Below are 14,959 nucleotides of genomic sequence, written 5' to 3' on the forward strand. Positions count from 1 at the left end.
ACACACTACTGTAATAGATTTGGACAGACACATGTTCCTGAGCTTGTGCCAAAAGAAAGTCCTTTAAGTATCAGTGGTGCCCATATGATTTTTCTCAGAGAGAAAGCAGGAAGAAAAAAGACCAAAAAGTATTCACTTAATTTGCATACAAATTTTCACTGAGCTGAGCATAATCATACAGCTTAATCTCAAGTTAAGTACTTAAACATTTCAGCCATATTTTATGAGCTGGTGCATTTAAAACACTAGTTAATGATGTTATTGTTACTTTAACAACTCTATTTTGCCAAAAATATCAAATTGCTGTAGCTTATAGGTTTACTGTAATATACTGAGGAAGACAAGTCTTCTACATCTGAAGTTGAGTAACATGGATACAGGATACAGAGGGAAAGGTTTTTTAATTACTGCTTTGTTGATACATATACATTTGCAGGCCTACTTAATGGGCTGGAACTGGCATTATAATATAGCATCAAACCAGCTCCACTCCATGACAATGTAGCTAAATTTTCTATGTAGTTCTGATTGTCTTGTTTCAGCTCTACAAACACAAATGTCACGAACAATGTGAAGTCAAGAGAATGCCGCTACCAATGAAGAGGAGAACTTGCCCCAAGTAGATTAAAAAAACCTGCTTTCCTAGACTCAGCTCCTGAAAAAAAACATGTGGGCAACTTGTGGCCTCCAAGATCTTGTGGCCTCAGTTCTTAAGATGCCTAGCCATTAGGTCTGTTGGCTAGAGCTGATGGAAACTGTAGGCCAAAACATCCAGAGGACCCTAAATTGCCCACCCTGCCTCAAAAAATGTGTATTGTAACAAGAGCTCACTGTCAGAGAAACAAGTTATGGGCTGTTTTGCAACATCTGCAAGTATGAGATGCATAAGGGATGCATATTGTATGCCAAGATTTTTGTCCTTAGACATGCTGTAGCTCACTTGGCAACATCATTTCTTTATGTCATTTAAAATGATGCATTTCAAATCTCGGCTGTTAAGCAAGCATTTCTCAAGAGCTAATATTTCTGTTTCACTTGGCATCTCATGTACTATGTTTAAACTCCTAACGTCAAAAAATATTAACTGACTTCAATACAAAAACACAGAAAATTCTTTGAATTATATTCAATGCACAAATACATAATGCTCTGCTTTTTTGTACAGAGGCCTCTTTCTAAACCAATTCTGTATCTCAACAGATAAATTCATAAAACTGAAACATTACTCTTATATTTGCAGGAACCTGTTTGTGCAGCATGCTGGTTTGTTGTCAGCTCCAACTGCCAAACAACTGACTATCCAGGTAACTGCTGATTTATTATTTATTTAAAATGTTGCTGTCAGGATGGTTTACAAATCACTAAACATTAAAATAGCATAATAACAACTATCACGAAGAATACTGTAGATAATAGCACTGTAACTAATTTGGCTGAGTAGAAAAAGCAACTACGGATCCATGTGCTTTCTTTCACCTCCTTAACAGGAAGAAAGCTGATTGCCCAAGCAAATGAGTACAAGTTGACAATCAATTACTTTGCAGATGAAAAGTTTACAGCATGAGGCAGCTAAAAACAGATACACAGGAAAAGCATAATGCACACACTATTTATCCACTGACTCTATTTGTTCAGCCAAACCATCCTGTTAAAATGAGAGCATGATTCTGGAAATAAGCTGCACGCATACATCTAGCAATTGCATGGGGAGCTGCCCCACAGTGGAGCAGATTGCTTCCCTACAATCAATAGGTACATGGGAGTACCTAAGATGGAAAGTACCTACATATCTTGCTTTTGGGTTGCTGCCAGCAGCAAAACCTGGGCCAATAAATCACAGAAACAAGCCTCTATGTTCCATTCCCACCTTGCATAGAAATGTAAAGGTAGGACTTTTCATTAACTTTGCAGAAGTGCAGAAAGAGAGAAAGAGAGGCAGGGAGCAAGCTTCATACCACATCACACATTAAAATGGGTGAAATACTTTTCTAGAAAGGAAGTTTCAGAGGAGTTCTGATGACCTTCCTGTTTATGTTCCTATAATCCCACTTGCTATAAACATTATATGTCAGGCAGAAGTTTTTCCCAATAGCCTCTGGGTTTTTTTATTTGCATATTTGCTTTACATGTCCCTTTTAATTATCCTATAATTGTGCAACATCTGTAACACTAAATGCTCTCATGGCTCATCTATGTACACCCTTGCCAGGATATCACTCAATCAGCTTAATCTTAATTTAAACAAGGGGAAGTCAGTGTGCATGACAGGCTATGAACTTAAACAAATTTAAATATGAGGATCCCCTTAAGTAAGTGCTGAGAGAAGCACTGGAGAAGATCTTTTTGTCTATTACCTGTGTGACTGGGGGTGGCTTCCATCTCCAGTGAAAAAAGCCAGTATTTTGCCAAACGCAATATTTTACTATACTAACAGCCATTTTAGCTCAGGCATGGAAAGTTTTTTGCCTCCAAAGCTAGACAGCATGTCAGGAATCACATGTCAGAAGTGGGTGCAGCCAAAGCTTATGTTGGGTGAAGCCTGGGACCCCTTCCCTGGTTTCTGTCTTAGATGTTCATATGCAAACATTCACAAACACATACAAACATACACAAAATCTGATTCTCCTCACACGAACTCCTGCAATGCTCACACACTGTCCCACATGCCTCCTCTCCTCTCGTCTCCTCTCATCTCCTTTCCTCTCCAACAGATTTTACACACATCACACACTTACTTCCACTCTAGCAGAGGATTTGCCTCAGGACCCTGGCGAAGAGAACACCTCCCCACAAGATTTCCCCTCCCTGAGTAGGGAAGGCTTTTTTAGCCTTGCTCATAGAGGAAGCTACTCCAGACCACCTTACTCCATGGATTATCCCTCAAGAATAAGATTCCTGAGAGAGAAGTACAGCATGTGGAATGCTAAGTCTTCCACAACTCTAGCTGGCTCTATTCCATCCATGGTTTTTCTTTTGAGAATATTATATTTCCATACTCCATGTTTTCCTGCTGAAGAATGGACCACAGAGTACAGAGGGCTCATGTGTCAAAAGAACCAGTTTTAGGCTCCAGGGAACACAGGAACAGGTCGAGAAATGTAGTACCAGCAGCAGCAGAGAGACAATACAGGAGACATGGCTAAAGGGGCTGGCAGCTCTTGAGTGCTGCAGGTGTTGCATGTGTTCCTCACATGTGCCTTAAGTAGTCATAATATCATTGGAGCAAAATGGCATGAAGTAAACATGTTGTGACTGAAATCACCTGCAATAATTAATCCGTGTACATTTACTACAAAGGTAGAACAGAGATCCCAGAACAACAGCTGGAAAGAAATAACATTAATTGTATAATATCAATGCTGGTCTCATTGCAGTTTCCGATATGCTTGAAACTGTCAAGAACAATCTACAGTTGCTATACATGTATACACTGTCACATTATGCCATTCAAATACAAAGAGTGCTTCTGTCATGTATTTTCAAGCATGGTCCTAGGCACACATTAACAGTACAGCTCATTGAATTTTGTGGGACTTTGAGTGATGTTGACAATGGTTATCAAAGCTAGGTTTGGAAAGTAATGTTAAGGGTCACTGAGGCTAACACCAAAATTGAGGTGAGCTTAACAAGCCCCCAAACTCTCCTCCAGATCACTTTATGTTCCACGTTGGAGGAAAATGCCATTGTCTATCTGCCTATAGGCCTGAAGCTGGGAAAGCAGTTTTGAAGAGTGGGGGGATCCAATAGCACAAGGAGCAGCTGAAGGATTGGGGGTACCAGAATGTGACTCTTTTCTGAAATCCCTGTAAGATCTAATAGACTACCTACTCTGATGAAGAGTATGTGCCCCCCACAGATATTGTTGTTGTTGTTTTACATTTATACCCTGATTTTTCCACTCTTACTTACAAGGCAGCTCACAAGGTTCTCCTCTTCATTTTATCCTCACAGCAACAGCCCTGTGAAGTAGGTTAGGCTGATCAGCCATGACTGTCTGAAAGCAACCCAGGGAATGGCAACTAGAACCCAAGTCTCCCAGGTTTCCAGTCCAAACCCCCCACTACACCACACTGGCTTTCATATGGGCTTGTGGGAAGAAAGAAATGAACTGCAAGAGCCAAACGTTCTGAGGGTGAGTGCGGGAACATAATCATCACCACTGCGCCATGAAAACTAAGGTATCTCTCTGTCTCAGGTTTTTCTTCCACAGTAATCCACACAGAATGTTATGGAGCAATTTTGCTGCATTGCATTGTTGTGGAGTAGGAAGAATCACTACAGAATCCTTTTGGAAAAATCTTGGTAATTCTAAGTTAGACCAAGTGAATTTTCTAGACCTTTCCTATCCCTGCTTAGTTCTGAGTAGGTATGTGTAGGATTATACAATAAGACTAGTAGATTTCTCAATGCATCCAAGGCATGCATTCCAAAGATCTCAAAGCTTCCTTTTTCTCTTCAAGGCTTTTCACTGAAGAGCACTGTGGAGAGAAGGGAAGGGCCATTCTTTCATAAACTGACGAAGTCAGTAAGACAGCAAACATGAGCTTCGAAAGAATATGAGGTAAGTTTCCCTAAGGTGGTTCTGACACATGTCTGTTTAATTTCAGATCACAGAGCATCATAGGCTTACTGGACTTACAATATATCTTTTGCAAAAGAAAGAATCAAAGAGAAATGGTCACAATTTTGCATTTATGGGTGTTGAAAACTAATCTGAAGCAACATTTACAATGAACTGGATTATTGCTTCTGGTGTGCCCTGAGAGACTGTGATCAGAAAAAATGAACACACTGAATCCAAAGGAATGTCTTATGTTAAATGGGGCTGGGACAATTTCTAGAATGAGATTTGCTGTTATTGTTCTTCTGATTATTATTTTTTTGTAGTGGTAGAAGTTTTGGTTTAAAATATTATCACTAGGAATGTGATTAAAAGTGATTCATAGAGAAGGGCTGCTTAAGTTATATATATGCTCTTAGTAATTTAGAATCAGCTCTGGAGGAACTTGAACCCAGAACTCATAAAACCTAATAAAGCAGTTCTAAACCACATTCTGCTGACAGTAACAATAATATGGCCTGACTTCCACACCAAATATCAGTAAATATGCCATAAATGCACATTATTGTGGAATAATTTCAGATCACAGATTATTACTCATACTTCCCCAGAAAACAATCCATACTTATGCAGGCTTCATTTAAATCTATCAACAAATATATATTCAATTTCATTCTGAGGTTTTTATTCTCACCATTCCCTAGAGATAAAACTGTTTTGCTTATGCACCTATGTTTTAAAAATTCCCATGTGGAAAAGCATCATGCTGGACTCCCCCAGAATTTCAAAAATAAGGGGTCTTAAATTTTTATGCAATTATTTGTCAAGGCTATAAATTAGAACAATTCTGATCAGAACAAGAATAAACTGCAGAATATAGCATCCAAATACAAAATGACTGTGGCAAGCCTGGTTATCACCTGGAGATCACCAGTGACACCCATCCCAGGACCAAGATACCAGAGATCATGGCCCCAGCCCAGTGCCAGCAAGAGGGGAGGATACTGGCTTCCAGTGACTTACATTTCACAGAGTCAGTGTACCACCCAAGCCATATGTCTGGATCCCATGAAGAGAAAATAGGGAGAGCTGTTCTGGGTTTCAAGATACAAATGCATTCAATGTGATCCAAGTGGAATGGAAGAAAATGGTTTCCTAGGAGCTCTCCTTGGTGCTGTACCATTCAACACATCTTGCTGCTCTTGCCCCAACTTACTCTGTGAGTTCACATACAGGACCAGAATAGGACACCAGTATTTTACTGAAGTTGTAGCTACCCTGTCGTGACCTACTTCTGGCTCTTACATTTCTTCCTGTCCATTTTTAGCTGCTTTGACACGGCCTTGTAAGTTAGACTCCTCCTATTCCTTAGGGGCTCAGTTCCTCAAGTTTCAAAGAAGGATGTCAGGTCCAATTTCCTAGACAAACTCACCTGATCAGCACCTCACAAGCTGATGCTTGAATGAGAATGCAGCTCACCTGAGAAATCTACATTGGAAAATCCAAGAAATGTGTTTTAAACCAGTTTTCTATTACATTCTTTAAACACCAAGTGCAACTATTGCTGTACATACTAAAACATTGGTCTGCAAAAACAGAAAAAAATATGTCTTGTGTTGTGAATGCACAAGGCAGACCTCCTCCTTTACTATGTCCATGTACTAAAAAGTGTGTGTGGGAGGAGGAAGATGACTGTTCACAGGGGCCCACCACAAATGCCATCTTTTCCCCCATACATTATAAAGGCATTTTATCACTTTCATGATGACACAAGGCCTTTTGTGGAGTCTCTTTCCAATGTTCAGAGCAGTAGTCATGCTTTCTAGTTGCTGTAAGCTGGTACTAACTGTTTAAAGCAGCAGTGGGCAGTCCTACAGATATCGTTGGAGGACTCTCTGCAGCCCTCATCTGCAGTTCAAAACATCTGAAGAGCTGTAAGTTGCCTACCCAGGTTCAAAGAAAAACAAAAAGAAAGTTAAATGGCAGTACCCAAGCTAGCTCAGAAAACCTTCAGTCATCTTAGATATATTACTCATCAATCCATGAATCCATGAAGTGTGAATGTGTCCAGTTAGCATTTACTAGCATCAAGAGCAACAATTCTTGCTCAGAAAGCTATTATATAAGTAAACAAGGACAAGCAGGAAGAAATAATATTTTAGCTTTCCTTTTATAGGAAGCTAGAGGTCACATAGGACACCATTTCAAAGTGTGGATGACTTTAAAAAGTCTAACGCAGCTGGCCTGGTTTAGATTGCAGATTGGATTATAAATGCTAATGATAGGCTAGTGAACTTAGAAATAGCAGAACTTGAAGATGGAATACACAACCTTTTATGGGTTAAAGAGTCAGCTAAAAAGGCCTTGATATCAAATAATAATCATGCATTAAGAGACAACCTAAAAAAATAGGTATTCCATGAGAAAAAAAATAGCTTTCTAATCTCTCCTGAAATGCCCCCAGTTGAAGCATACAGAAAATTGTTAAGGAAAAATATTGATTTTATAATCTATGGGGAAATGATCAACCAATAAGGACAAGTCAAATCTTGGTAACAACTAAAAGATGAAGGAAAACATATACAATACTTTGTTTATCACCAACTGATTTCAAGATTGAAAGGGGAAATATACTCAGGGAAAGGTACTTTAAGAGATTTGATAGATTTTGAAAGGTTGATTACACAACAAAATGACCATATTAGGAAGACTTTACAGACAGTTACTATAGGATGACACTGAAAACCAACCAAGCACTCCCTGACAGTTAGGACACCAAGGGTGTGGAATGGGCTTCCACGAGAGGTCGTTGAGGCCCCATCGGTGAGAGCGTTCAAAGATAGGCTGGACATGCACATGGTGGGTGTGAGCAGAGCCAGCTGGAGCCAGGGGTCAGACTAGATGGCCCGGGAGACCCCTTCTGACTCACTCTGTTTCTATGTTTCTAACCACACAAGAAATGTATGACAATTTGGAAGCAATACCTTGGAGATGAAATATCACCTTGTCAATGGGAAGCTTTATGTAGGAAAGACATTAAATTTGCAGCTAGCCAGGTACTAAGAGAAAATTGGCATAATATGTTTTATTGGTGGCATATTACTTCAAAAGATATAGAAAAAATAGATAAGAACTACAGTGGACAATGCTGGAAATCTAACAGGATGGATGGGACTTTCTTCCAGATGTGGTTCCATGCCCTACTGTTCTGGGGCACAGGCTTTTATTGCATCTAGAGATGTTATTTAGATGTTATTTGTCATCACCAAAATATGTATTCACCCAGACTTTGTTAAGGTAATTGAAGTCAACCACTGCTAAAATGCTTTCACCTTGGGATGCCTCACTGATTTCATTCATCATCATAAGATTGTTTCATCTTGGTCAAATGGGTCTGTGACAAGATTTCCCAACACTAAATTACACTGGGGGCATGCTATTGTCACTCACTGTGATTTTGCGGAAAAAGTCTAGGCTTTTAGAGCTTTCTTGATTGTTTGACACAATGTTATCTTTGATGTACAGATCAACACCAACTCCAGGGTATTCTTCCTTGTCCATCCTGTAGAGGTGGTATTTAGAGATCGAGCACTGATTCACTCCATTCCACCAGGCTTCCCCAATTCCTGATTAATTTTTCTAGGAAAACGCCAATGCTACCTTTTTCATGTTAAACATCAGCACTCCAGTTCCTTTGTGCTTCAAGTGAAGCACAACTATCTCATACGGACACAGGTTGTCCCAAAATGTTCCCCAGTGCCTAACAAACCTAACCCTTCCTTACTATACCATCATTTCATCCATACATTGAGATATTTAAGATTATCAAGCTGTGTCTGCAAATGGAATAAGTGATTCCTCAGGAAAAGCTACACAGAGAGGCTTACATTCAACCTTTTACCTAACAAACTAAACTTGTTTCCAGGACATCACAACGTTATCCTACATCATTAGCAGTGAAATGCATGAAGAATGGCTATCCACCAAGTGATCTTGATAGCACAGGACTTCTGTAACCTTCATTTCAGGCAGCCAAGTTGCCATGCAGTATATACTTCCATAGATTCCTATGTCTTGAATGGCTAAATCTCCCAATGGCAGTAGCTCCTAGACACATTTCTTTGGCACGAGAAGATAGTTACTCATATGCCAAAGAATGGGTCCCTTCTAAAGGAAGATTCAACTTCCTTCCCTGAGATCTCTAACCACCATGGCAGTGGAGATGCTGGCACCCTTGGAGCCACTCATGCAACCCTACAGGTCTCTTCCATCAACCCCTCTTCCTATCTCTATTTCCCTAGGTCAGCTACCTTAGCCTCAAAGGAAGAGACAGGAGCACTGAACCCATACCCACAATTTCTGGTCGGCAGAAAGCAATTATACATCTGCAACAGAGTGCCGCCTACACCCAATTCAGTTAGCTTACCCAGAAGGATACCATGGTTGATTACACTGAAAGTGATACTGAGTGATCCAGGAGTATCAACTGTCTCTTTCCTGGCATGGGTTATTATACAGAATGACCAAAATTGTTTCTGTGCTAAAATTCACCTTGAACCCTGGCTGAAATGGATCCAGATAAACAGTCTGATCCAAGAATGTCTGTAGTTGGATTATAACCACCCACTGAGGAGCCTAACCCAGGAAGAGAAGTTTTGCCATTTTCCCGAAGCTATTGGGATCTTCCAGATCCAGGAATGGTCTTCTTTGCTCTTACTGAGAAGTGGTCTCATCAGCACCTCTTTTAGGCAGCATGGGAGCCCTCCCTCTCACAAGGAGGTGTTAATCTCCCCCCTGGCTCATCCAACTGTTTCCTCTGCTGGTTTTTATTAGCCAAGAGGATCCAGGATAAAAGTGGTTGCACGAACCTGTCCAAGCACCCTGTCAACATCCTCGAGCTGTACCAACTGAAACTCATCCAATAAAACCAGACCAGGCTGTGCTCTGGTAAATTCATCAGATTCACCTGCTATAATGCTGGAGTCTAGATCTTGGCAGATGCAGGAAATTTTGTCAGAAATGCCTAGCAAGTATGTTACAGTGGGCCTCAAATGAGTCTACATTGTTCACAGCACCAGCATGTAGCATCCCTAAAAAGCTCCACTGGGCAGACTGAACAGAAGCAGTGAGATGTTGCTTCTTCGCCACTCTCACTACCCCTAAGTCTACTTGATTATAGGCACATAGCAGGCATTCACTGCATCCTCGAGAAGTTTTCCTCTATTTGCATGCAACCCATTTCCTGTTTCATTTCATCACTCTCAGCAACAGGGTATACCATGGAGCCATATGTTTTGTCACATTCATCGAGCTTATGCTGTTTCAGTTTTCCTAACATGTAGCATATCTGGATCAAATACTAAATTTTGAATCTGTATTGAGTCTGAAGAGAGACGCCAACACATCTACTTTTATGAGACTTACAAACACAGCATTCATGAGAAGTAAGAAACACAACAGATGAGTCATCTACACGAAGCACAAAAATATATAAATGTTCACCAGGTGGTACAGTCATATGGTCCAACCACTTAGTCATATATACACAAGAATTGAAGAGAAAACAAGCTTTACGGTATAATATTAATGAATGAACTCAAAGTGCACTTAAGGATTTGTTAAGGTTAAAATCCTAAATATTTTTATTTGAAGCAAGTCCCATGGACAAAGTGGGACTTCTAAATAAGCATGCATGAGATAGCTCTTTTTTAAACGCTTGCAAAAACAAAATCTTTTGTTTCAGCTGTACATATAATTTGGAAAAATATAATTTCCTTCTAATCCAACATTATGATTGAACTTTAGGTGTATTTGGAATACAATCCAGGCCTGCTTGTCATGAACCAATACAAGGGAATGACTCTGAATGTAACATAAAAACAGAATACAAAACATTCTCAAAGCTTTCACTTTCTCTAAACGTCTTTGCCTTTGACAAGTCCTTCTCATACTCCCTCTGTAAGATCTGTTTAGCAGGTATTTAGTGATAAGGATGTTTACTGTCCTTTCAGGTTATGATCAGGAAACCTCTACGGTACATAATACTCAAGTTTTTCCTTAGTATGGGTTAGAACATAAATCTGACATACAAAACTGCAGCCTTCACATCAAACTAATATCTCTTCATGTATGCAAGTTTTTTAGAAGCTTTTGAATAGAATTTAAGATATTGTTGCAAACTTAACAGTGCTCAATAAGTTGTGTCTTACATACATTATAGGGTTTTTTTGCCCCTTTATATCACATATTATAAACGTCTGATGACTGTTATAACAGGTAAGAGCAGAAAGGACACATGGGAAAGTATCCTTCAGCAAGCTCTGTTACCTAAAATCTACATGAAATGTTTGAAAAAAAACAATGCTCAGATTAGAGAAAGAGGTCTAGAAGTGGTCCAGCCCTTAATGGCTTCGTTCAGATGTAACACTACACCATGGTTTAGCAGCATGTGAATGTGCTTAGCCTTCTCCAAGGCTCATGTACTGACTCCTCTCCTCCTTCTACACAGGCAAGGAGGAGTTTGGAAGACTTTGTTGCTGCTTGTACTTTACCATGACTTCTTGTGATGTCTTAAGAGTAAACGGGGGGTAACACTAACTACAGTTAGTGTCAGTAAGCCAGCTTCTGAAAGCACAGTATGAAATTGGCTTGTTTGAAATCAACCACAGTGTTAAGCACATACCACACAACATGAAAAAGCATCAATAACTAAGCATAAGAACTTAAGAAAAGACATGCTGGATCAGACTAAAGGTTGAGCTAGTCCAGTACTTGGTGGCAAACCAGCTGTCCACTCAAGCAACAGGGGTGCAGCACCTCCTCCTGCACAAGGTCCTCAGCAACTGAGGTATGCAGGCATGTCAGCTCTGGTAAAGGAGGTAGCACATAGCCACTGATAGCCCCCTCCCTCATGAATCTGTCCCAACTCTTTTTAAAGCCATCCAGATTGGCGGCCATCACCACTTCCAGTGGCAGTGAATTCCAGTTTAACTATATGGTGTGTTCAAAAGTACTTCCTTGTATATGTCCTAAAACTCCCACAAATCAGCTTCATGGGATGATCCCAAGTTCGTGTGTTATGGGACAGGGATAAAAATGTCTCCCTCTCTACTTTCTCCACACTGTCCATTATTTTAAACACCTCTACCAGGTCTCCCTTTACTCTCCTTTTTTCTAAGATGAACAGTCTCAGTTGTAGCTGTTCCTTATAGGTGAACTACTTCAGCCCTCGGATCAATTTTGTTTGTCCTTCTATGTACTTTTTCCAACTCAATAATGTCCTTTTTCAGGTAAAACAACCAGAACTGAACACAATATTCCAAGAGCAGTTGCACCACAGATTTGTATAAGGGAAGTATGATTTTTTTTTCTATTCTACTTCTATTCCTAATGTAGAGTTGGCCTTCTTCACAGCAGTTGAACACTGAGCCGACCTTTATATTGTAATATCACTGCCCCAAAATTCCTTTCTTGCCAACTCACTACTAGTTCAGATCCCATAAGTGTATACTTGAAGTTAGGATTTCTTGCCCCAACGAGCATAATTCTACATTTGTTTATGCTGAACTGCATTTGCCATGTTGATGTCCAGTCTCGCAGCTTGAAGTGAGCCCTTTTGGAGCTCCTCTTAACCCCTTTTGGTTTTAAGCGCCTAAAAGTTTGGTGTCTTCAGCAAACCTGGCTATCTCACTACTTACTAAACATAGAAATAAAAGCTTCTGAACCCCACTTCCTGGTCACATCACACTAAGCTATCATGTTGCTTGCTGTCCAAATGCAGCAATTGTTAATGAGTTAGGTACTGTTTGTACAAGGCTACATTTGTTTAAAATTGGAGGAATATAAGTTCTGAAACATCAACGGATTCATACTTCCCCAAAATTCAAGCTTTGGCTAAACAGTCCACAGGTTTAATGGCCAGAGTTGTCATCACCTTATATTATATCCAACACAGTCATTGAATACACATTTCAGTGGGAGCTATCAATGGCAAATGGATAAAACTGACAAATTGTGTTTGAAGGAAATGTGTGAATCAGTCTTCTAGCCATTTCTTAAACATTCATACTTAAGAGATTCATTGAAGTCATTTAGAAATGGTACAGGTTCCTAGGTTAGTACATTTAATAGCTAAGAATAAGAGTGAAACTTTTTGTTTGTATGTTTGTTTCATATATCCACTAAACTGGGGTTGTCCCAAAACATTAGGGAACATTTAAATTAATCAGCTGATAGGAAAAGAGGAATATAATTCAAATATCCATTATTACTAACAGTGTTGAAACTAAATCTAAGTTGCAAAGACAAATATTCACTAACATTTATGTTTATTCTCTCTCAGTTTGAAGATTCAGTTTGCATATATTTTTATTTAAAACTTTTTATTTAAAACTTATTTTAACTGTTAATTATTTATTAACTAGGTTTTTTTTTTTGTTAGCCGAGAATGAACTGGGAGGGGGGTGTTATTTATTGTATAATTTTAGTATTTATTTATTTTATTCTTCTGTACTTATGTGAGCTGCCCCGAGGCTTTGTTGCGATGGGGCGGCATAGAAATGTTTTAAATAAATAAATAAATAAAATATAGCAGGAAAACCATTGCACAGTACTTACCTTTCAAATCCAATCTGCCGTAGTGTTTTTTCCCATGTCAAACCTATAGAAAAAGGGAGACATTTTTATTAAATTCTTTTCCCATTGTTCGGTTGTTTCCATTTTTCCATCCACTAACCAACCTCTACCTGATACTCATGCCATGCTTGCAGCATGGAAAATGCTCAGTGCCAGGTCTTAGAAGGACTCCAGGGCCATGCTGCTACGGTGATAGACCCTGCTGTGGTTCATTCCCCATGTCAGTGTTAATCATGTCACTTAGCACTGTCACTTCTGCATTGTCCTCAATGTCATGCATTGCTCCTGTGGCATATGAAGGCAGCAGCTCCAATAGAACCTGGGCAACAGGGGTAGCAATTAAGCCCACTCTTCCCCTAATACATCCTTGAAAGGCTGTTGACACAAAATCCAATTCCAATATGGAATGGGGGAAGGGTAGGAATTCCCAGCTGAAATGCCAAGGCCAGTGGACTTTGTGAATAGCCAGGCAGACACAGAGAACCTGACAGGTTCAATTTGGTTGGAAGGTTCTAGTGAGCAAAGAAAGATGGGAGGGATCAGTCTTATCATAATTAGTCCAGTCATACAGCGTTGAGTTACGAGGGTGGACCAGCTGAGTAATGTTAGATGTTCCAGGCAATTGGCCTATAAGCAGCAGGATACATCTTGAAAGTGGAGTCAGCTCTTTTTGGATTGGAAAGGAGGAGAAACATCCAGTTTGGGATCAGGTTCTTATCATTAAACCATATTGTCCTGATGGGCACTATTATCTCTTTTTGTATTCACATCTGCAGTACTCCCCTTTTGTATCACCTAGCCAGCCTCACTGGCCAGTTTAAACACAATAAAGTCTTTAATTAGAAAGACTTTTGTCCTACTCTGCTGGGAAGGAGAGAAATACCAGGACAGGTAAACTGTCCAAAATATGTGCCATTTCAACATGCCCATTCATATGATTCTTAACTAACAGCAAAGTAGCAGGATACTACTCCATTTAATAGATAAAATTGTTTATTAATTTAATTATTATTACATTATTATGTATTCTGTTCAGTATAGGCATAGTAGTGAAAAAATAGAGGTTTATTTTACCCCTTACCCACTCAGTTCAGATTAAAAAATAAATAAACCCCAAGAAAAAATATTAACACAAAATATTTTACACTGGAATAATTATACAAATATTAGATTTAAGATAAGCTAATACCCCGACAATTGCTTTAAGTAAATATCACTTTAGGCTACAGTAGTTGCATATGACTTTTCCCATCTTTTTAATATTTTTAGCCAAAGACTTTCATGACATTGTTTGAAAAGTAATGATACAAAGACTGTATGTGATTAGATATACAGTTCAGCAGGTTTAATTTCTCTGACTTAGGGGTTTACTGCCTAATGGTTTGGAAATGAAATTGGGTTTCCCAAAAATGATTGTAGTTTCTACATATTCAGGTGCCTCTCTAGATACATATATTAAAAGAAAATGAGTTAAAAACAAACAGGCAGGCCAAGTACCAATAAGCTCCCAGAATTTGCACAGTTAACATGTTTAACATAAATAAAAGATGGGCTGTTTATTCTGACTGAGAAAAGCACACGTCGCACACACAGAGTTAGCAACAGATTCAGGTAAAAGGTACTGTCCAAACTACAATTAGAAATAATTTCATGATGAGAAAACTTGCAGCATGCAAAGCTCAAGGAATGACCTAGGCAAAATGAGGCTACAACCTTAGGCAAGAGATACTGAATAGCAACCAAAGAAGTCCCCCAGGCTTCTTC

At 39.3% G+C, this 14,959-nt stretch overlaps 1 protein-coding gene across 1 annotated transcript in view; it reads right to left on the reverse strand.

Moving 5' to 3' along the window:
- The window catches only part of PIEZO2 (piezo type mechanosensitive ion channel component 2), a 263,275-nt gene that overhangs the window by 132,423 nt on the left and 115,893 nt on the right, over window positions 1-14,959 (reverse strand). Inside the window, exon 4 of the mRNA XM_044426273.1 lies at window positions 13,178-13,220. Coding sequence (XP_044282208.1) covers window positions 13,178-13,220 — 43 coding nt within the window. The remainder of the gene's footprint in view (window positions 1-13,177; window positions 13,221-14,959) is intronic.

Source organism: Varanus komodoensis, unplaced genomic scaffold, assembly GCF_004798865.1.
Source record: "Varanus komodoensis strain SLA01 unplaced genomic scaffold, ASM479886v1 scaffold17, whole genome shotgun sequence".
Classification (NCBI taxonomy): Eukaryota; Metazoa; Chordata; class Lepidosauria; order Squamata; family Varanidae; genus Varanus; species Varanus komodoensis.